The sequence below is a fragment of the Mustela putorius genome, unplaced genomic scaffold (genome assembly GCF_011764305.1).
Source record: "Mustela putorius furo isolate JIRA1106 unplaced genomic scaffold, ASM1176430v1.1 tig00003834_pilon_pilon_pilon, whole genome shotgun sequence".
Taxonomy (NCBI): Eukaryota; Metazoa; Chordata; class Mammalia; order Carnivora; family Mustelidae; genus Mustela; species Mustela putorius.
In genome coordinates this window covers 44645555-44668066 of record NW_025421987.1, presented here as the reverse complement: position 1 = coordinate 44668066, position 22512 = coordinate 44645555, and the positions used below count along the sequence as shown (strand labels likewise).

Here is a 22512-nt window from a genome sequence, read left to right as displayed (position 1 = left end):
ACAGTGGACTTGAGTTAGATTTGATAAGTTTGTAACAGATCAGACTGTTCATTTGGCCTTCAGTTACCACACCTATGAAAATGAGGATAAATATGCATCTCGCAGAGTGCCTGCAAGAATGAACTAAACAAAAGGGTAAAACAGGCTTGGTTTGACAGTATGTATTGAATAAATCTTGAGGGGCGCCTGGGTGGCTCAGTTGTTATGCGTCTGCCTTCAGCTCAGGTCATGATCCCAGAGTCCTGGGATCAAGCCCCACATGGGGCTGCTTGCTCAGCGGGAAGCCTGCTTCTCCCTCTCTCACTCCCCCTGCTTGTGTACCCTCTCTCGCTGTCTCTCTCTCTCTCTCTGACAAATAAATAAATAACATCTTTAAAAAAATCTATCAGTCAATCTTGAATTTCAACATGTGCTAAATATCTCCTGAGTTTCTAAGAGTTTATCATTCTTGTATTTACTTGGTGATCAAGCTATTTAATGGTTACATTTTTACACTTTCATTTAATAGAATAAAAATATGATAAAACACAGAAATCATTATTAAAGAGGTATACTTTCCCAAGCCACTATGGAGTATTTAAGAGTTTAAAAAAGATAAGAACATTGTCTGAAATTGATAATTTGATCTCATTCACTTATTCATTTTACCTGGTTTTATAAAACTATGTTTTGTGAAAAATATTGGATTGGGAGATGAAGTAAAAATAATAGTATCTGATTTAGTATCTGATTTGGATAAATTGCTTATCTTCTGTGCCTCAGGCACTTTATATGGAAAATAAAAATAATAATGCCTATTATTACATAAAGATTAAATGAAAATGCATGCAAAGCACTTAGAATAGTAGCTTTTTCTTGTTACTGTTACTGCTGTCTTGATAGTAGAGAAGGCCTCTCCATTTTCCTGTAAATATACTTTTACAGAGTCTAAAACAAAATAGATACGAAATTGTACATTTCTTCTGTATCTTTTCAAAAGATAAAGTGAGGAGAATGGATACAGATTAGATCTTTTAGATGAATGAATGTAGTAAAAAAAAAAAAGCCTCAGTCTCATTTAAGGTCTTAAGCATTTTTATTTTTTATTTTTATTTTAATTTTTTTTTTAAGATTTTATTTATTTATTTGACAGAGATCACAAGTAGGCAGAGAGGCAGGCAAAGAGAGGGGCAGGGAAGCAGGCCCCCTGCTGAGCAGAGAGCCTGATGCGGGAATCAATCAGGGCCTGTCTGGAGAAAAGTAGGCCACATGTTAACTTCCAGAAACTAGTAAGCCTTGGGGCACCTGGGTGGCCCAGTGGGTTAAAGCCTTGGGGCACCTGGGTGGCCCAGTGGGTTAAAGCCTCTGCCTTCTGCTCAGGTCATGATCCTAGGGTCCTGGGAAGGAGCCAGGCATCGGGTTCTCTGCTCAGCGGGGAGCCTGCTTCCAACTCTCTCTGCCTGCCTCTCTGTCTACTTGTGATCTCTGTCTGTCAAATAAATAAATATAACCTTAAAAAAAAAACAAACCTAGTAAATCTTAACAGTAGCCTCTGACGGTAGTGCCTTCTATCAGTACTTTCCTGACCTTTGACTTTGTTGTTATTTTAACCAAGATACTGATATACTTGAGTTGAACTCATTTCAAAAATTCTTTCCATGATATATAACTTTGAGGTAGGGATCAGAAGGTAAGTAGTCAGAAAAATTTAAACACCAACCTTGGGATAAACAGATTTAAGATATATTCACTTTCTTGATAGAGTCCCTGTCTTCTTCAGCTAGCTTCCCTGCAGAGTCAGTTTCTCAGTGTATTTTTTTAATAATAGAATTGAAATAAATATCCCTTCAATTTGATGTCAATAATCAGCAAGGATGCATTTTTTTTTTATTTGACAGACAGATCACAAGTAGGCAGAGAGAGGAGGAAGCGGGCTCCCTGCTAAGCAGAGAGCCCAACGTAAGGCTCAATCCCAGGACGCTGAGACGATGACCTGAGCTGAAGGCAGAGGCTTTAACCCACTAAGCTACCCAGGGGCCCCTTTTTTAAAAATACATTATTTATTTATTTGACACACACACACACACACACACAGATCACAAGTAGGCAGAGAGGCAGGCAGAGAGAGAGGGGGAAGCAGGCTCCCCACCGAGCAGAGAGCCCAACTTAGGGCTCGATCCCAGGACCCTGAGACCACAACCCAAGCCGGAGGCAGGGGCTCTAACTCACTGAGCCACCCAGGTGCCCCAGGGATGCGTTTTTTAATAGCATTTCAAAGTCTACTTATTTCTGAAAGATAATATAGGAAGATTGGTGTAGCTACTGATGTCTTGATAGATCATTGGTTATAGATTTTTCTCAGTCACATGTGAGTTTTCCTGGTCCCCTCTATCAGCAAGCTCTAGGGCTGACATCTCAGGAAAATATTATTCTAAAGATGAAAGTGTACATACTTAATAAGAATAGTGAACTTAGGAAAAAACAGAATACTTGGCTTCTGGTCTAAACAGTGTTACTTGCTAGCCACATGATCTGGAATACCTTTCTGGGTATTCCATCTGTATTTTTTTTAATAGCCCATTTTAGGAGGCTTGCGGTAAGATGTCAGTAAAATAAAAATTTATAAATCACATTGTGACATTTCCTTTTTTTTATTGAGGGGGATGGTGCAAATATAACATGGTTAATGCAACTTTAATTAGCTAATTAATATATAAATGACATGAAACTCATAAAAGGGAGATTGAGTGCTGCTCTTTTCTGAAAATCTGTTACTTTATTTACTGCTTAAAAGATTCTGATTTGTTTGGGACAAAGTCTTCATTAATTTTTACTATATTTTCCAGTTGTATATGTATCAGCTGTTCCGAAGTTTAGCCTATATCCATTCCTTTGGAATATGCCATCGGGATATTAAACCACAGAACCTCTTGTTGGATCCTGATACAGCTGTTTTAAAACTCTGTGACTTTGGAAGGTAAGATTTTTTCTTTTCTTCTCCCTTCTTTCACTCCTCCCCAGTCCCACCCTCCTACCCTGTATGCTCTTTTAAAATTATATGCCTTTGGGTGCACCTGGGTGGCTCAGTAGGTAAGCATCTGCCTTTGGCTTGGGTCATGATCTCAGCACCCTGGGGTTGAGTCTTGCATCAGGCTCCCTGCAGGGATCCTGCTTCTCACTCTCCCACGCCCTCTGCTTGTGTTCCCTCTCTCGCTGTCTCTCTCTCTCTCTCTCTCTCTCTGTCAGATAAATAAATTAATTAACTTAAAAAAAAAAACAGAACAAAAAAAACTGTATACCTTTTACAGTATCACTACAAAAATACCATAGTCCTTATTCAAGGAGTATGCACTATTTACAGATTCTTATAAGAGTAGTTTAATAAATTCTGTTAGAATTATAAATATGTATAGTCTTTTTTCCAGCATTTTAATTTGTAGGAATTAGTCCCTTAGAAATACTTGAAAATAGTGTATATACAGGGATTTTTATCATAAGATTGTTTATAAATGTTAGTAGGAAAGTGACCAGATAAATTATAGTATATACACATTTAATGTAATACATGCAACTGTAAAAAGGAATAATGTCTTAGAAAAATTAAAAAACAAGATCAGGACTATATAAAGCTTTTTCATTTTTATGTTTTAAAAACATGGTATAGCCACATGTATATAGGTATATGATTATTTCTGGAATGATAGGTAATAAACCCATAACATTGATTGCCCCTAGGAAGGGAAACAGGGAGTATAGTGTGGTTGAGAAACTTGCTTTTTCATTGATGATACCTTGTATTATTTGAATGTTTTATTATGTGTTTATATTCCTTTCTTAATAAGAACTAATTTTTTTGAAGGTTTTATTTATCTATTAGAAAGTGGGGGAGAGGCAAGCTGGGGGGTAAGAAGGGAAGGACAGAAGGAGAGACCCTCAAGCAGACTCTGCCCCGAGCAGGGAGCCTAACACAGGACTTGATCTCACGACCCAGAGATTATGACCTAAGCCAAAACCAAGAGTTTACTGCTGAGCAGTTGTGTTTTTGTTTTTGTTTGTTTGTTTTTTTTTAAAGTACTAGCATTCATTGCTGCATTCTTTTTCATTTCAGTGTTAACCTTAGTAGCAGTGTTTTCTTCCTTTTCCTCTATATTGAGTCTCTTGTTCTCCTTTTCTGCAAATTCCAGTGCACTTTGTTTTCTTAAACTGATTCCTTGGTAATATTATATTGTGTCATAAGACGTCATCCTTTTAATCTACATAGTATTCAGCAACTTGTGCTTCTTGTAATCTATCCTTTCAACATGAAACCAAGCTTATATCCTAGTGTAACTCACTCAGTTAACCTTCTTCCACCTAGATTAGTCTTTCTCCTCTCAGTCCCTAGTACATTGCCACATAACTTGGATTCTCTCCATTTTTTTATCCTTACAAATTCTTTTCAGTTCAGCTCTTTATAAATATTGATCCACATCTCCTAATATCTCTATTTCCACCTCTTTGTAATACTTCCATGTCAGCCCACAGTTTAAATTTTAGGTTTAATATAAGATATATTCTTCATAGGCTGTCTCTTGAGTGTGTCAGAAAAACAAGCACATCTGCTCCTTTGGAGTCAATTCTTAGTCTCAAAGCAGTGTGCTCCTTCAGACCATCCCCCTTTTATAGTTAACTGGTCTCAGATACCTGTTTAGGATTCGGCTCATTTTGCAAGGAAATCTATAGGATGCAGAGTTTCCAATATTACCTTTTTTGTCTTATAGTGAATTTTCTGACAATATAATTGGAATCTCTCTTACTAATATAAAAAACCTTTTACAGGGCGCCTGGGTGGCTCAGTGGGTTAAGCCACTGCCTTCGGCTCAGGTCATGATCCCAGGGTCCTGGGATTGAGCCCTGCATTGGGCTCTTTGCTCAGCAGGGAGCCTGCTTCCCTCTCTTTCTCTCTCTCTCTTTGCCTGCCTCTCTGCCTACTTGTGATCTCTGTCTGTCAAATAAATAAATAAAATCTTTAAAAAAAAAAACCTTTTATAAAGTAGAAAGTTTTTATCAGCTAAGCTGAAAAGGTATCTTAATTTTCATGCAGGCAAAAAGCAAGGATTGATATTTGTTAATTTATGAAATTAGTGCTGTGTGTCAATACTTGGGGAGAATGTTAAAAAAATAAACTGCCTCCCTCTTCAAATCTTGTAATGAAGGAAGAACAAGTTAACGTAAGGATTATCATTGACCAGAAATAAAAGAAAGAAAAGAAAGTCCAACCTTCGAAACCTTTGTGACTACTTTCATTTGTCTCTACTCTGATTTCCTATACCTTTACCTCAAAATTTTCCCTTTCCCTATTACTTACGTTCTTTCTGTTTTGATTTTGTTATATGTTTTTATTGCCTGTATTTATCTTTGTTGTCCTTCTTTGCCAAAGTAGTTAACTTCTACAGGAGTTTATTTCAGTGTATCTCTAAATTATCTTGAGAGACAGCTCCAAAGAAACTAATTAATGTTTAAAATACATGTCACAAAGTATTTTGAATAAAAGTTGGATTAGAGAACATGTAACTAAATTTACAATAGCGGAGTTAGAATTCAGAGGCTGTGATCATCTCTGACCTACAGGGGAGGACCTGTCTTATTTATTGAGTAATGAATATTTAGACAATTAATAAATTGACCAACACAGTGGAAAAAGAGAATAGATTGGGTAAGCCTTGGGATATTTACTCTGATGCTGAAGTCAAATTATAAGAGAGTGATCAATTTCTGTTTAAAAAACACTCGTGGTAAGAAGTATTCATTCTTGTATTATAATCCATTACTGTGTTTTTTGGTGGGTGGAGGTACTTCTTACTTTTCCTGCCCTCCTTTTATTTTAGAAGTAGTATTCAAGGAACAGAAGATAAGAAATTCAGCATTTGTCCTTTTATGACTTTCTATTTCTTTTTCCTTAGGTGACAGTTCATAAAGGCATTCTTTAAAAGCTACTTTTTTACTGTTATGTTTAAATTATAAGTTTCTTTTGTTAGGTAGTTATGGTTCTTATTTTTCTTTTTTTTGCTTGTTGTATGATTTAATGGTGTGAATCTTAGATAAATGTTCAGGGTTGTAAATGAAAGTTTAGGTTCTTTTAAGGTTGACACTGAGTTTAAAGAATTTATGCCTTTTTTTTTTTTTTTTTTTTTAATTAGTGCAAAGCAGCTGGTCCGAGGAGAACCCAATGTTTCGTATATCTGTTCTCGGTACTATAGGGCACCAGAGTTGATCTTTGGAGCCACTGATTATACCTCTAGTATAGGTAAGTACTGAATATGAATATAATGGCTTGTAATTATTAATTGTATCTTGTTTTTAGTAATTTAGTATTACTAATCTATACTTTCACTTAAATATAAAAATAGGGATGACCTAAAATCTGTTTCTTCTTAAAGACTGATGTGCAAAAATGTGTAGAGTATTTTATATGTCAACTCTCAGAATTTAAGGTATATTTATTATTTTTTACTAAGGTTTCTGGGATTTTTTGATTATGATTATGACTATGTTTGTTTTTTTAACTTTTAAAATTTCAAATAAATCCTAAGTGTATCTTTTCTTTCTTAACATTTTAATTCTCCTGAAATACTAACTTCTGAGCTTGATCACTATTTGGAGAAGTTGCATCCATAACATTGATGATGAAAATGATAGGATAGCCATATTGTTGTCATTCCTACTGTGCTATCCCAGTTGCTTATTTGCTGTTGAGTCAAGTCACAAAAAAACAATTCTTTCTCATTTGTTTGGCTAAACCCATTGATTCTGTGAAGTCTTCACAAAAGATCTTTAGTGATTAGAATGAATTGAATAGGGATAATTTGCTTCAGTCTTCAATGACTTCCTCTTCTACCCCATTTTAGGATACTAATAAAAGTGAACATAGTACTGTCAGGTGCACATGAATGGTAAAGCTAAGAGAGGATGAGCAGCTTTAGGCTAGGTGTACACGTAACTGTCAGAATTATTTTATTGTAACATTCTGTTTCTGAAGAGAATTCCTTAGTCCAAAAATAGAACCAAAAGCATGCAAATACCAAACCAGCCAACCAAAAAGAACCCATAGTTACAGAACTCTAAGAAACGCCAGAATGTGGACAGTTTTTGTCTTTTAATACAAGTGGAAATTTTCTGATATGAACACAGGCCTCTATACAGAAACACATTACCATTTTTATTTTGCCTAAAGGACAAAAATGCCAAAGAGCAATTTGATTTGTGCCAAGGGACCCAGAGTTTTACTTATCATTTCTTTTGCACCATTAGTGCAAATGTCAACACAGTGAAAAATGTAGATAATATCTTGATATTCTTATGAAAATAGTTCTACCCGTTAGGACCTCTTTAAAGGTCCAGGGGGCCCAGAGCTCTGCAGACCATACTTTGAGACCTGCTACACTGGAAGATGAGAGTATAATCGTGTGTGTGTGTGTGTCCCTTTGTGTGTGTGTAATGCTGTCAGTTTCATCATTGCTGTTATATGGCCTATGCTAAGGGACAAATGAGAAAGAGCAAAAAGAGTATTTTGGTTGGAGTAGAACTAGATTTGAGTTCTAGGTCTGTTACTACTTAACTAAGCTATGACGTGGAGGTTGCTAACAGTTCTACCTACTTTTCTGAGTTTCTGTGAAGATTAAATAAAATATTAGTGAAAGTACTGAAGAAGTGGAAGGAGATATTTGTTTCATGCTATTTGTTAACTTGACTCTCTGCAAGAGCAAATTTCAGACCTTTATCTTTGGAAATATCCTTGGACTTTACAGCTGCTCTATATTTTATTCACATATATGATACTGATCATTCACATACCAGATGAGTTGTGGTCACCTATTTAGGGTCACCCAAAATAAATGCAGTTTGCCTCTTTTAAAAAAGTCATGACCACATCATGTGACACATTAATAATGCATGTATTAAAAAAAACTCACTACCCGCTTAAGAGTGCATTACTTCTATAAATGTCCATGTGCCTTAGCGGTTCTGTGGAATCATCTTGCAAAAGAAGAGCATTTTAGTCCATTTTCTCTATTAGGAATCACTTCTCTGGATGTTATGAGTGCCTCCTTTCCAATTGCCTCCTTTGTATGGCTAATACCAGAATCTGACTTTCTAGGCTTAGGACTCAGCTATATGCCACTGATTGAACTTTGGTCTTTTGAACCCTAATAAGCCTGGATTTGACTTCCCTTTTTAGACTTGGGTATTTCCTCTCATGACTCTGGTGATTTGAAGACAGAAACAAAAGTATTAAGTGTGCTAATGCAGATACATTTTAGAAATATTTTTAACAATTGTTTGAAATGAGAGAGTAGCTGGTTCAGAGTAGATTATTGTCCTATTTGTATATAACCAAAGCTCAGGCTGATGGCTCTGATTATATTATCTTACTGAGAAAGGGCAGAGAACAAATGGTTCTTCAGGATGAAGATTTGAGTTTATAGACACTCGAAGAAGCAGTTAGTTATTCTCTGACAGTGGTGTCTTGACTGGGAATTGAAATTGGGTTCCAGGGGTAGCTCTGCCATTCAATAGCTTTACCTTGGACAAGTCCCTGATCTTTATTGTACCTCAGTTTTCTTATCTGTGAATTAACTATGTTAAACTAAATGATCTTGAAAGATTACTTTTACCAGGAATGAGCATTAAGTATGAAGCAGAACACTATTTTAGTTGAAATCCCCAAATAACCAGATAAGTCAATGGGTCAGAGTGCTTATATTATTATTATTATTATTATTATTATTCCTGTTTTATTCTGTTTGGAGAATATTACTCATTTGTCCCATTTAGTATGAACAGAAGAGATTTTGGTTTCTCCCAGAAAGTGAATGGTAAATACCTTGGTTTTGGTAGTTTGCATGAGTTAACATTGAGGACCATTGGTATAGTTGCCACCTGAATTTTAGGATTATTAGTCTGTGGCAACCACTAAGCAATAGTGTTCTTTAATGTTTTATTCCTTGTCTCCCATATTTGTACCTAAATCCAGTGTAAGAAAGTATTTCCCGTGATTTTTTAATAAATATTTATTTCCCTGTACTTTTTCCAGCCTTGTCTTCTGAGATGAATTATTTTCTATTGTAAAGAAATGAGTGCGTATTACCTTTCAACTAATTGGCTAGGTAAAGGCATATTTTTAAACTTAGATCAAAATAAAGCCTTTATGTTAATGAAGATATGTATTTTTTCTCCTTCCATCTTTAGAGTTAGTATTATTTGGCTTTGAATGAAGTTAAGTGTTCTTAGCAGGTTTTAATATTTGCCTAATTTAGCAATTACCTAGTATATCAAGGAGGGTTCTTTTTGGTCAGTACTTGCAAAATAGGTGTCTTGGTTATCATTACTTAGAACTGGACAAGATCAACTTGAATTTCTTATATAAATTTTTTGTCATTGTTTTCTTATGTCAGTAAAAAGTTAGTTACTGGCAGAGATTTCTTACCCTTCTTGGTAATGCATCTCACCGTATCAGACCTCTTAAACTATTTGTTGACCCCATGCCATTCACTGTTCTTCTCCTTTCTTACTGGTAGATGAGAAGGCCCACCGGAGATTTATGTTCATCCTCTAATGCACTTAATTGTTGGTTCATACAAAACCCAGGAATCTCAGGCATCCAGAAACTGAAAACTAGCTTTTCCTTGTAGAAGGTCTTAATGGTGGGCTATAAATAGATTGACCATATAATTTAACTTCTTATTTGGTAATACTTTTAAAAGAGAAAGAGGATGCTATTAGTGATTATCCAAGGACAATAAATCTAAACCAGGACTATCTTAGGTAAGCCAGGATTATATCCTTTAAATTATTTTTAATTAATTAAAATTTTTTACAAATTATTAAAACTTATTTAAATTATTTTTTAAAAGTTTACTCTCAGGATTGAGGTGTCCATTTTTACTTAAAAGTGAATTATTGTGTTTTGTTTTTTTCCCTTAAAATGTTTTAATTTTACAACAAAATAATACACTGGCAGGCTCATATCTCACATACCCATCCCAGTTTGGACTTACTGGCCCTCCTTAACATTATTTTTTTTTCTTTTCTCATTTATATTTCCACTTTTTTTCCCCCTCTCCTTACTCTTTCTGCTTCATTTCTGATTCCGCTTGTGTTCATGTACCTTGATACTCATTCTCACATCTCTTATTTCCATTTGTGCTTTTCTTTTGCTATGATGCAGCTCTTCTTCTTTTCCCTAACCTCCTGTCACCTTATACTTTTTTTTAACATGAAAAATTCATCTATTGAAAAACTAAGCACAAAAAACTTCTAGTTGGCTAAATAAGCAATTCACTCTTAAATAATTTTATTTTTTGTAGATGCTATATATAGTCAATTTCTTATCCACCTTACCACCTGAGAGGGCATAATAGCATGACAATTTACATATTGAAAATTAATGATTATCTCTCTAATCTTAACCTTGACCTCTTCAAGTATTTTCCCTTTGTCTTTTTTTAAGTTTTTATTTAAATCCCAGCTATTTAACATACAGTGTAATATTAGTTTCAGGTGTACTATACAGTGATTTAACACTTGCATATAAAACCCAGTGCTCATCACAAGTACACTCCTTAAACCCCATCACCTATTTGACCCATCCTCCACCCATCTCACCTCTGATAACCATCAGTTTGTTCCTTATAGTTGAGAGTCTACTTCTTTGTTTGCCTCTCTCTCTTTTTTCCCCTTTGCTCATTTGCTTTGTTTCTTGATTTCCACATATGAGTGAAAGCATATGGTATTTTTTTCTTTGACTTACTTTGCTTAGCATAATACTCTCTTGCTCCATTTTTGTCTGTCTTTGCAAGTGGCAAGATTTTCGTTCTTTTTTTATGGCTAAGTAATATTCCTTCACACGTGTGTGTGTGTGTGTGTGTGTGTGTGTGTGTGTGTACACGTACGTGTGTGTACGTGTGTATGTGTGACCATTTATCTATTAATGGTTCCATAATTTGGCTATTGTAGATAATGTTGCTGTAAACATTGGGGTGTGTGTATCCCTTTGGATTAGTAATTTTGTATTCTTTAGGTAAATACCTCGAGTGCAGTTGCTGGATCTTAGCGTAGTTCATTCTATTTTTAACTTTTTGAGGAAATTCCATACTGTTTTCCAGAGTGGCTGTACCAGTTTGCATTGCTACCAGCAGTGAAAGAGGGTTCCCTTTCTCCACATCCTCACCTTCACCTGTTGTTTCTTATGTTATTGATTTTAGTCATTTTGACAGATGTGAGGTAATAGCTCATTGTAGTTTTGATTTGTATTTCCCCAGTGAACAGTGATGTTGAGCATCTTTTCATGTGTCTTTTGGCCATTTTCCCACACATTTTGAGAAAATGTCTATTCATGTCTTCTGCCCATTTTTTAATCGGAATATTTATTTTTGCATGTGTGTTGAGTTTTTAAAGTTCTTTATATATTTTAGATACTGACCTTTTAACAGATTTGCCATTTGCAAATATCTTCTCCCAATCTGTAGGCTTTCTTTTAATTTAACTGATTGTTTCCTTTTGTATACAGAAGCTTTTTATTTTGATCAATCCCAGTTGTTTATTTTTGCTTTTGTTTTCCTTGCCTCAGGAGACATATCTAGAAAGAAGTTGCTATGACTGATGTCCGGTTATTGCCTGTGTTTCTCTCTAGGATGTTTATAGTTTCAGGTCTCACATTTAAGTTTTTAATCCATTTTGAATTTATTTTTGTGTTTGATGTAAGAAAGCATGTGTTTGATGTAAGAAAGCAGTTTCATTCTTCTGCATGTTGTGCTCTAGTTTTTCCAACACCATTTGTTGAAGAGACTGTCTTTCCCATTGGATATTCTTTCCTGCTTTGTCGAGGATTAATTGTTGTGGGTTCATTTCTGGGTTTTCTGTTTTGTTGATCTATGTGCCTATTTTTGTAGCAGTACCATGTTGTTTTGATCACTACAGCTTTGTGTGATATAACGTGAAGTCCAGAATTGTGATGCCTCCAGCTTCTCTTTTTCAAGTTTGCTTTGGCTATTTGGGGTCTTTGTGATCCCTACAAGTTTTAGGATTGTTTGTTCTAAGTCTGTGAAAATTGCTGGTGGTATTTTGACAGGGATTGCATTAAATGTTGATTTGGGTGGTATAGACATTCCAACAATATTTTTTCTTCTGATCCATGAGCATGGGATATCTTTCGTTTTCTTTGTGTCATCTTCAGTTTCTTTCCTCAGTGTTTTATAGTTTTCAGAGTACAGATCTTTTACATCTTTAGTTAAGTTTATTCTTTTGGGTTTTTGGAGCAATTGTAAATGGGACTGTTTCCTTAATTTCTCTTTCTGCTGCTTCATAATTGGTGCATAAAAATGCTACAGATTGTGGTACCTTGATTTTTTTATCCTGTGAGTTTACTGAATTCCTTCATCAGTTCTAGCACTTTCTAGTGGAATCTTTTGGGTTTTCTATATGTACAAATCAAGAAAGTTTATTCTTACTTGCCAATATGGATGCCTTTTATTTCTTTTTGTGGTCTCATTGCTGTGACTAGGACTTCTAGTGCTATGTTAAATACCAGTGGTGAGAGTGGATATCCCTGTCTTGTTCTTCACCATAGGGGAAAAGCTCTCAGTTTTTCCCCATTGAGGATGATATTAGCTGTGAGTTTTTCATATATGGCCTTTATTGTGCTGAGGTATGATCTCTCTAAACCTACTTTATTGAGAGGGTTTTTTTTTTATCATAAATGGATATTATACATTGTCACATGCTTTTGTTGCATCTACTGAAATGATCATATGGTGCTTGTTCTTTCTTTTATTAATGTAGTGTATCAAGTTGATTGATTTGTGAATATTGAACCATACTTGTAACACAGGAATAAATCCCACTTGATAATGGCAAAATTTTTTTAATGTATTTTTTTTTATGTATTGTTGGATTCAATTTGCTAGTATTTTATTGAGAATTTTTATGTTCATCAAGGATATTGTCCTGTAGTTCTTTTTTTTTATTGGAGTCTTTAGGTGATTTTGGTATCAGAATAAATAGAATGAGTTTGGAAGTTTTCCTTCCTTTTTCTATTCTTTAGGATTTGTGAAATAAAATTTATTCCTTTGTCTTTGCATTTAAAAGTGGAAATATATTTAAATGCATTCTTTCATCAGTCATATTACAACACAAAAGTCAACCATTTGAAGCTTAAATTTTTTTTATCAGAATTTGCATTGGTTTAAAACTCTGTGTATAGAGATTGAAGACTTGTTTGTTGCTATTTTGTAAGCACTGCCAATGTACAGAGGTTGTATCCCTTTGACTTGTTTTTTAAAGTATGATAAGTAGATAATCATACTCCATGTCTTGGTGCTATAATCCCATCTTGGTTGTTGAAGATTTGAACACCTGATATTTGATAATTAAATGGACTTGACCCTTTGTTGGAATTTGCTTATTGGCCTTTTTCCTCTTTGGTAAGTTTACACTACAGGGATAATTTGATGACTTTCTCCCTCGGTTTTGGATTGTACAGTTTTTTGCTTGTGACATTTACTCTGTGATCAAAGTAAAATTAGGAAATGTATACAAATAGATTTCAATGCAACTTAAGCTACAAGCATTAGTAACTCTTAGTAATGGTAACTCTTTTTTTTTTTTTTTTTTAAAGATTTTATTTATTTATTTGACAGACAGAGATGACAAGCAGGCAGAGAGGCAGGCAGAGAGAGAGAGGAGGAAGCAGGCTCCCCCGCTGAGCAGAGAGCCTGATGCGGGGCTCGATCCCAGGACCGTGGGATCATGACCTGAGCTGAAGGCAGTGGCTTAACCCACTGAGCCACCCAGGCGCCCCAGTAATGGTAACTCTTGTTTTCTTTTCTTTACAGACGTATGGTCTGCAGGCTGTGTGTTGGCTGAGCTGTTATTAGGACAACCAATATTTCCAGGGGACAGTGGTGTGGATCAATTGGTGGAAATAATCAAGGTGAGAAGTTTGAATCAGAATTTTTGAATTGCAGGGAGTTTTGTTGTTATTCTGAGAATCCATATCACCCACACCAGGGAAAAACTTAAAGAATGGAGAAAGTGATCCAATATCCCATAAAAAGGTCAGCTACAGAGGAATTATAAGAACACAGCCTCTTGGTTTCTAATTGAGTTACTCTTCTGTTATATGATCGTATAAAAGGTATCTTAGATATCTGATGCAAAAAACAATTGGATATATCTGTTATTTAAATTACTTAAAAGCCATAAGATCACTAAAATATATAAAAACCAAATAAAAGCACAAGCTTTGTGTATTTTTACTTACTCTGTCCTCTCTGCTCCTAATATTCTGCTGAGCACATGGTGCTTATATTTTTCAATATATAAGTATTTGTAAAATGAAAGAATGACTGTCTACTTGTATAAGCAGACCACTGATAGAAGCAGAATTTTGACTTAGGAATTTAACACAAGTTAATTTATTAGATATTACAAGCACTTTTATTAACACCAGACTTAAGATATTATTACCTTGGAATTAATATTGTCTCTTAGCAGTAAGACTGAGGTTTTAATTGATTTTTTAAATGTAATTTTTAAAAGTTCTTAATATTTGAGACCTTAAAGTTCGTACCCTCTTTAAAAAAAAAAAAAAATCTAGAGTCTGTATATTTAGACCACTAGATTGCTTCATTCTAAGGTTACAGTTTGTCCAAAGCAAAAACACCTGCTTTCTTTGGGGTTTTAGTCTTGATTTGCTGAATATTTCTTAGAAATGTAAAATTCAAAATCTCCTTAGAGGTCATGTAGTCCAATTCTCCAATCAGTGAAAGAACCATCTTAGTTATATTCCTGACAGATGGTTTTCCAGTGTTTCCTTCAATACTTCCAACGTCAAAATACTGCTTTGGGATTCAGTCTGCTCTGTGTCTAAACACTTTAATTTAGTTTTTCTTTGCTGAACCATAACTCCTCAGTAGCTTTTATCAATTGTACACAGGACTATGATTCCATTACTTAAAATTCCTTGTACTTATTCTATAAAAATATGTCACTTTTGGTCAGGTGATTTTGCTAAATATTAATGTACGCAAGTATGGTTAAAAAGATCAAGTGATCAGAAATCTTCCTTACTATCTATATGACTTTTTTATGATTTGCACCTGAGACCTCTGTGGTATTTGTAGTCTTTGGGGGGTAACCATATTTTAGTTTCAAATTAAACTTTAACCTTTGTTCATCAGATTTACTTTCTGATTCCCACACCACACTCAGATCTAATAAGTTCAGATAGTTTGGTCATTTGATTTCCTAAAAGCCCATTCCACATTATTCAAATTAATACTCTAATACAGAGGTTGGCAGACTTTTTCTTTAGAGAGCTAGATAAAATATTTTAGGGTTTAGGAGCTAAAGCACAAATCAAGGAAGGATGTCCTAGAGATATACAAGAGAAAACAAATTTCATTGTGGAAATTTATAATAATTGAGTACAGATTTTTTGTAATACACATCTACTAATTAGAAAATTGGAGTTCCTTGGAGCGGGGCTGTAACATTTCTTTTAATTGAGATTCAAAATTAGTATTCTCTATCATCAAATTGATTGCAAATTATTATCTATAAAATCAGTCCTTAGTTCATAGGCCCCCAAAAAACATGAGATTGGGCTGTAGTTTAACCCATACTATGGTGCAACCATTCAGCATTTCTTTTACCTCAGGCTTTTACTTGATGTACTCAAGCTCACCATACTATAATTCTGTGGGCATATTGCTATTCTATTTGTCATTTATGTTCAGCTTATTAGAAATATGTTGCTTTTCTATGGATTATAGTTTAGAACTTTGTGATGATTTATTGTCATTAATTTCAGTTCATACTTGATAAAATTAAATTACTATCTCATGCTTGCCATCATATCTTATAAACCTTTATATCTAGAGATTTTTGCACCACACCACTATTATAGTCCTTTAATTCAGTTTTCTTCTTAGTTTGTATTTTTTTAATAGTAGAAACTATCGGTTTGTTATTAATGATTTAATTTATTATTAATGTTATTAATGATTTAATTCATTTTTATTTAGGGCTTATTTGTTTTAAGTTGTCCATGATGAATTTGTAGTAGTAGGCCAACTCTAAAATGAAATACTCTTTTCATTAATGTGTTATCTTGTCCTCTTGCATTTATATGTGAGGAACATAGTCACAACCCTGCTGTAGTTCTAAGATGACTGTCTATACATGTTTTGAAGGTAATATAAATAAGGGAGTTAGGATCCCAGAGCACTTTGGAATATCCAGCTTCTTGATCTGTTTTAGAGTTTTAAGCATAACTCCCCAGTGTAAATGAAATCCCAGTATTAGTTTACCACCCATTTGGTGACCTGAAGTTTATACATTACGTTGAGATTAATAGACATTGTGTTGTGTGTGTGAATAGCGTGACTCTAAATCCTATTGCACGGAGGTTAAATAAACATTGTACAGGTTTTGTGTATGTGTTTAATACAGCTTTAAAATCTTGTTGATCCTGTATTTCTGTTCCCTAAATATTTAATATCTCTGATGTTTCACTGAAATAAAAATACATAACTAATTCTAAGGTAGTAATTCTTCTAGTTTTCCTGATCTAAATCGTAAATTAGAAAAGAAGTTGTATAGGTTAGCTTTCAAAGTTCAGTGTTACAAAACACATTTTACATTTTAAACAGATATGGTCATTATTGCTAATCAGGAGTTCAAGAGTAGATTTGAATTTTACATGAAATGTGGTCTTGTAAGTGCCCAAATCAGTTCTCAGTTTTTTTGAGATAATAGTAATTAGGGAATCCATAAAAACCTCCTCTTTTCTGCTACTTTCCCTTTAAAATTTCATGGGGATTCCTTTAGAGTATCTAGAGGTAGCTGAACCCCCCTGTAAAATACTCTTCTCTCTGAATCTGAGTTTATGCAAAAAAATGAATAGTCACTCAGCAGATTTCAAGTATTTTATATGTGGTAGACTTGCCTCATTACTTTATAAACTTTCTGAGCAGGGACTTTCTTTATAATTGTGTGTCATTATCCAAAGGCACCAGAATAGTTTCCAATAAAGATTTAAATTGAATTAAGCTTCAAGACAGTCATTGTTCATTCATGAATTTGGATTACTTAGGAATTAATAAGAAAAGTTGTGATTGTTGTATATGTTCATTAAATTTTATTGGCTCAGATCTCCATGCTAATAATTTGTAGCATGAGTAATACAGTTTTATAAACTGAGCTTAACTTTGTCTCATTCTAACCAATCTTTTTAATCTCCTCTCTCCCTACCCTCTAATAAGAAGACTTCTGCAAAATATTTAGGACAAATCCAATTATGTTATGGTCAAATAAGTTAAAAGTATAAAGTAAGATGTAATTGAAAGTCTTGAAAAAAATCCTTTCTAAGCATGAAGTACACTTAATTTTCTGAGGTTGATTTCATACATAGGATTGTTAGATCAGGATTTCATTATGCCAGGGATTTCTTTCAATTAGCAATAATCGCGCCTCGGATAAACCTCATTGGCTACGATACTGCCACTGCGCAAAGCTTGCCAGGGACTTCTTAAATAAGATTTATTTTTCTTAAATTCTGCCTTAAAATACTAGTTAAAATAACCTCAAGAAATATCTGATGTGGTTTCAGATATCTGATGAAAAATACAGTATTTGGGGAGACCCTGTACCAGGAGTTTCACAAACATTGGTTCAGTGACATAGCATTGTCCATGGCATCTCTGCTATCAGTCATAGCAATACAGTTATTTAGAATAGAGTCTCTGAAAACTTGGAGAAGGTACCTTTTTAATGACAATAACATTTTTAAAAAAATATAATTATGCTGTATTTCTATGCTCAGTTCAGAAGACTTGAGAGAACACAGGCATGCAAATACAAAGAATAGAACAAAAACAGTCACTATTTTGGAACATCATGAAATATAACTTCTATAAATATTTTTATATCCTTTTCTGTACATATATATGTTTAAACAAAAATGACATGAATAATCCATTTCTCACAAGAAGCATATTTTGACTAAGTGATCTTTGAAAATGACTAGATTCTGGTGTATGATTATATTCTGAAGTACATAATTGATATTGAGAAGAATAGCATTATGAATGTAAAGTGATATATTATTGCCTTGGAAAGAAATTACATGATATATTTGACTTCTCAAAGATTTGATCATTAACTTATATAAATGACATGTACCCCGTATTCCCTAAATGAAGTTGAAGCACTCTATGAAGCTCTGGACCTGGGAATGCTATAAATTTTACTAACAGTTTATTTTCCATCTCCAAATTCTAAAATATAAATTTCAAGTAAGGGAACGGAAACTCAGTGCAAAGTTTAACTTCTGGATTAAAGTATCACAAAACCAAAACCATTTTTTTTTTGTAGAATTTCGAATTTTAAATTAATTAGTGTTTGTAGAGATATGCCTTTATTTACTATAAATATCTACTTAGGCTTAGTAATAATTTGACCATTGCTTTCTAATGGAAGGGTTTTAGGGCAGAATTAGAGTCCCATCTCTTCATGATAGAATTTCAGTAGCTTCCATAAGTTTTAGATTTGGATATATCTCTTATAGAAAAACATGACATTAAACATACAGATACATAAATTAATTGTAGTAATGAAATTGTTATAAGGCAATTAAAATTAGTTTATCTTAAAAAACAACTTTTACTAAATTGTTGTTTAATGGCTTTTAACAATAATTACTCAATTTAGATATCTGCCTAGGTAGCTCTTATATAGGTAAGAGCTAATAATATCTTATCTTTAGTAGAAGCTTTATTTAAGAATTTGAAAGTAGGAAACAGTAAGAATGCAAATAATCTTTTGATTTTGTTACTACAGCTAAGTAGGTGGGATTATGATGCCCATCAGCAGAGAAAGATTTAGAAGAAAAAAGATTTAGCAGTGGAGAGTAGAATTAAGGGGAGAGGCAAAAGAGAGGATTTTCAGTTTTTATTGTTCTGTGATGTTGATTTTTTTCAAACCGTCTTATCTTTTAGTGGTCACAGAAACTATGAAAACAAAAATGTTTTCAATTGTTATGTGCTGGAATCTTTTATTAGCAAACAAATAAAAACATATTAAGAGCCACATTTTATTATAAATGTTTGCCTAAATAATTGTTTTCCTAGTCTTCCAGTTTGATCACTGTTTGTAGTATAATTTAGATAAAAAGATCAGTGATTACTTTGCTTCTCAAAAATCTGCATTTTCAGGTATTGGGAAACTACTGCTAATCACAAAAGCTGCCACTCATTGAGACTTTACTTTGCATCAGGCATTGAGCTAAGCACTAGACATACAGTACCGCATTTAGCCATTAAATTAATCCTAGGAAAATGATGGTGATTACCACCACCACCATATCTGGGAGAGATTGGGCGATTCACCCAATTTACCAATTTACTAAATTTTATAGCTCTGGGAGAAAAATATGGTCCTTATGTCAACTTGATATCCAGAACTGAGTGAACCATATTTATTATATATTATCTATAAACTTTTATCATATATAATCATTAATATTATATGTTATATGTATCATATATAAAATGTGATCACAAACTAAAGGAAAAAGGCCCTAAATCTTATTATAATGAATATACCAGATCAGTTCAAGATGTCTTTGGATTAGGTCTAATTGTGCTTCATCTAAAGTAATCAAAGTTATAATGGTGGATTTCTTTGCTTTCAAGTACAGCTCAACCTTAACTTTCATTATATTTGTTAAGCAAATGTTTTAGATTTTCAGTTATCCTATCCCCCTGTTATGGCTTATTCAGCACCTGTATGCATCATTCTCCTTTCCTGGCTTAACATTTTTCACTATCAAATAGTCTCTCAGACAGAGCTTTAAGATATTAATTAAGCCAGACTTTAATAAGTATAAAAAATATTTATTTTCCCAAGATTTTTAATGGATTCATGATGTATCTTTGCTAACATGCTTATGGGGTTTAATCATATATTACCTGGGGAAATATCTTATATTCCGGAGCTCTTGTGTTGGTAACAGACCATAGGAACTATATATTTAACTTAATTCTGTCTCTTTTTCCACTTTCCAGAACATGTAAGTATACCTCATTATACATTATGGTATACACTTTTACTTATAATACATATATTGTTTGTAATTATAAATAAAATATTTGATTGCTTAATTCATTCTCTTATTATTTAAATTTTTCTATGTTTATTACTGACTGGAACAGCAATTATTAATAATTTTTGGATCCTGGACCGCTTTGAAAATCTGTTTATAGCAATGGACTCTCCTCCAGAAAAATGCATACATACCAGAATTTTACATATAGTTTCAGGTGATTCTTGGGCTTTCTGAAGCTTATCCAGGAACTTAGGTTAAATATCCCTATACTAGTACAAGGTACTATGGTTATACTTTTTGGTAACGGTATAGTGAATATTACTTCATCATTTTTTAAAGCAAGTAAGTAAAGGAGCCATTAATTATTTTAATGTAATTGCTCATCTGCATTGTTACATTAAATTTAGTGTTTTCCATAGACCAAAAGAAATTTAAGTTTTAACTTACTACTGTGAAATTTTACTGGCTCTACAATAACTTACTCATACTTGGTTAAATCTCTGTATACTGTAGGTGTGGAAAGTGGTTTCCTGGCAATGTGACCCAGTTCATCTTTTGGCTTGAGAATGACATCCATTTGAAATCTTTACTTTCCCCAAATAACAAGTGTGAGATAATAAGTTGCCAATATATGTTTTATCTAAAGAAATTTTTACACACAAATGAAGTTTCATGACATCGTCATCTCAGAAGTAATTTACTGATAGTCATATTTTAGGATCCATGTCAAAACCTTTCATAGGATTACTCATATTGGGATATATGTACCCTTTACTTAGCAATTACACATTCTTTTGCACAGTTGTGCAAAAAGTTGAATTCTTTTGTGTATTTGCTTACTCTCAAGACCCTAGTTTAATATATTATTTTTCTTTGGCATAAAGTATGTAAAGGGGCAGTTGAGAAATGGGTCAGAGTCAGAAATCTGTTAACAGCATTCATAATCCAGACCCTAATTTCAAGACCAGTGTTGAGAAATCTCTGCTTCCTTTTTTTAGCAAAAGGTTAGAAATGTTGAGAGCAATGATTCTTAACAGTTGAGCAGTGAAAAAAAATATAAAGAAACACTGGAATCTTAGGATCATTTATAGTTTATAAAAGTATACTGAATCCTGTATCATATTTATAAAACAAAATGTTTTGTTTTATTAATACACATGATAGAAAACATGAAAAAAATCACTATAGTGTTAGTGATTCTCAAAGGAAGCAAGAGTTGGGTGATGTGTGAATAAAATATTTACATGTCTTGGGGGCACCTAGGTGCTCAGTTGGTTAATTGTCTGCCCTCTGTTCAGGTCATGATCCCAGGGTCCTGGAATCAAGTCTCACATTGGGCTTCCTGCTCAGCAGGGAGTCTGCTTCTCCCTCTCCTTTTCCCTCTCCCTCTCTCTCCTCCAGCTTGCTCTCTTTTGCTCACTCTCTCTCTCAAATAAATACATAAAATCTTAAATAATACATTAATTAAATAAATCTTAAAAAAAGATTTTATTTATTTACTTGACAGACAAGAGATCACAAGTAGGCAGAGAGAGAGAGAGAAGAGGAAGCAGGCTCCCTGCTGAGCAGAGAGCCCGATATGGGGCTCTATCCCAGGACCCTGGGATCAGGACCTGAGCTGGAGGCAGAGGCTTAACCCACTGAGCCACCCAGGTGCCCCAGTAAATAAAATCTTTAAAAAATATATTTACATGTCTCAAAAGGGGGTGTGATATTTTTAAAGTTAGAAAAACAAAGTAGGGTTTTTTCCTAACTATAAAGAGATTCTGATCCCTCCCCCGCACCACCATACCACTGCCACCCCTTTCCTTTTTTTATTCCTTTGTGAGCATACTACTTTGATTGAGATTCACCTAGGAAAAAAAGGTCTTTTTTGACTCCTTTGAATATGTGTTAGCCAAGAATGACTTTTACTTACATTCAAGAGTTTGCTGAATCAAAACAATAGCTACCTTTCTGGGGAGAACGAGAGGACTTGTTTCCAAGTATAAAATTTTATTCAAGAAATAACGAGAGTGAAAGCAGTCTTTAAAAAGAGTAATGAAGGGGCACCTGGGTGGCTCAGTGGGTTAAAGCCTCTGCCTTTGGCTCGGGTCATGATCCCAGGGTCCTGGGATCAAGCCCCACATCGGGCTCTCTGCTCAGCAGGGAGCCTGCTTCCTCCTCTCTCTCGGCCTGCATTTCCACCTACTTGTGATCTCTGTCTGTCAAATAAATTAAAAAAAAAATTAAAAAAAAAAGAGTAATGAAACTGGAATAATTGTAATTCCAATTTTAGAAACTTATTATGTGACTGTGGCAATCAAGAGAAGTGCATATACATTTCTTACAGTATTTGGCTGTAAGAAAGAAGGAAATCCTGCCATTTTCAAAAACATGGTTGGACT

General features: G+C 34.0%; 1 protein-coding gene and 1 pseudogene across 3 annotated transcripts in view; one reads left to right on the top strand and one right to left on the bottom strand.

Annotated features, from left to right (window-relative positions):
• Nucleotides 1–22512, top strand: part of GSK3B (glycogen synthase kinase 3 beta) — a 214735-nt gene that overhangs the window by 133090 nt on the left and 59133 nt on the right. For all 3 annotated transcript variants that reach the window (XM_004772792.3, XM_004772791.3, XM_013046044.2), the window contains exons 5-7: nucleotides 2826–2956; nucleotides 6159–6265; nucleotides 13851–13948. In XM_004772792.3, the coding sequence (XP_004772849.1) occupies nucleotides 2826–2956; nucleotides 6159–6265; nucleotides 13851–13948 (336 nt within the window). The remainder of the gene's footprint in view (nucleotides 1–2825; nucleotides 2957–6158; nucleotides 6266–13850; nucleotides 13949–22512) is intronic.
• Nucleotides 17358–17535, bottom strand: LOC123394675 (annotated as a pseudogene).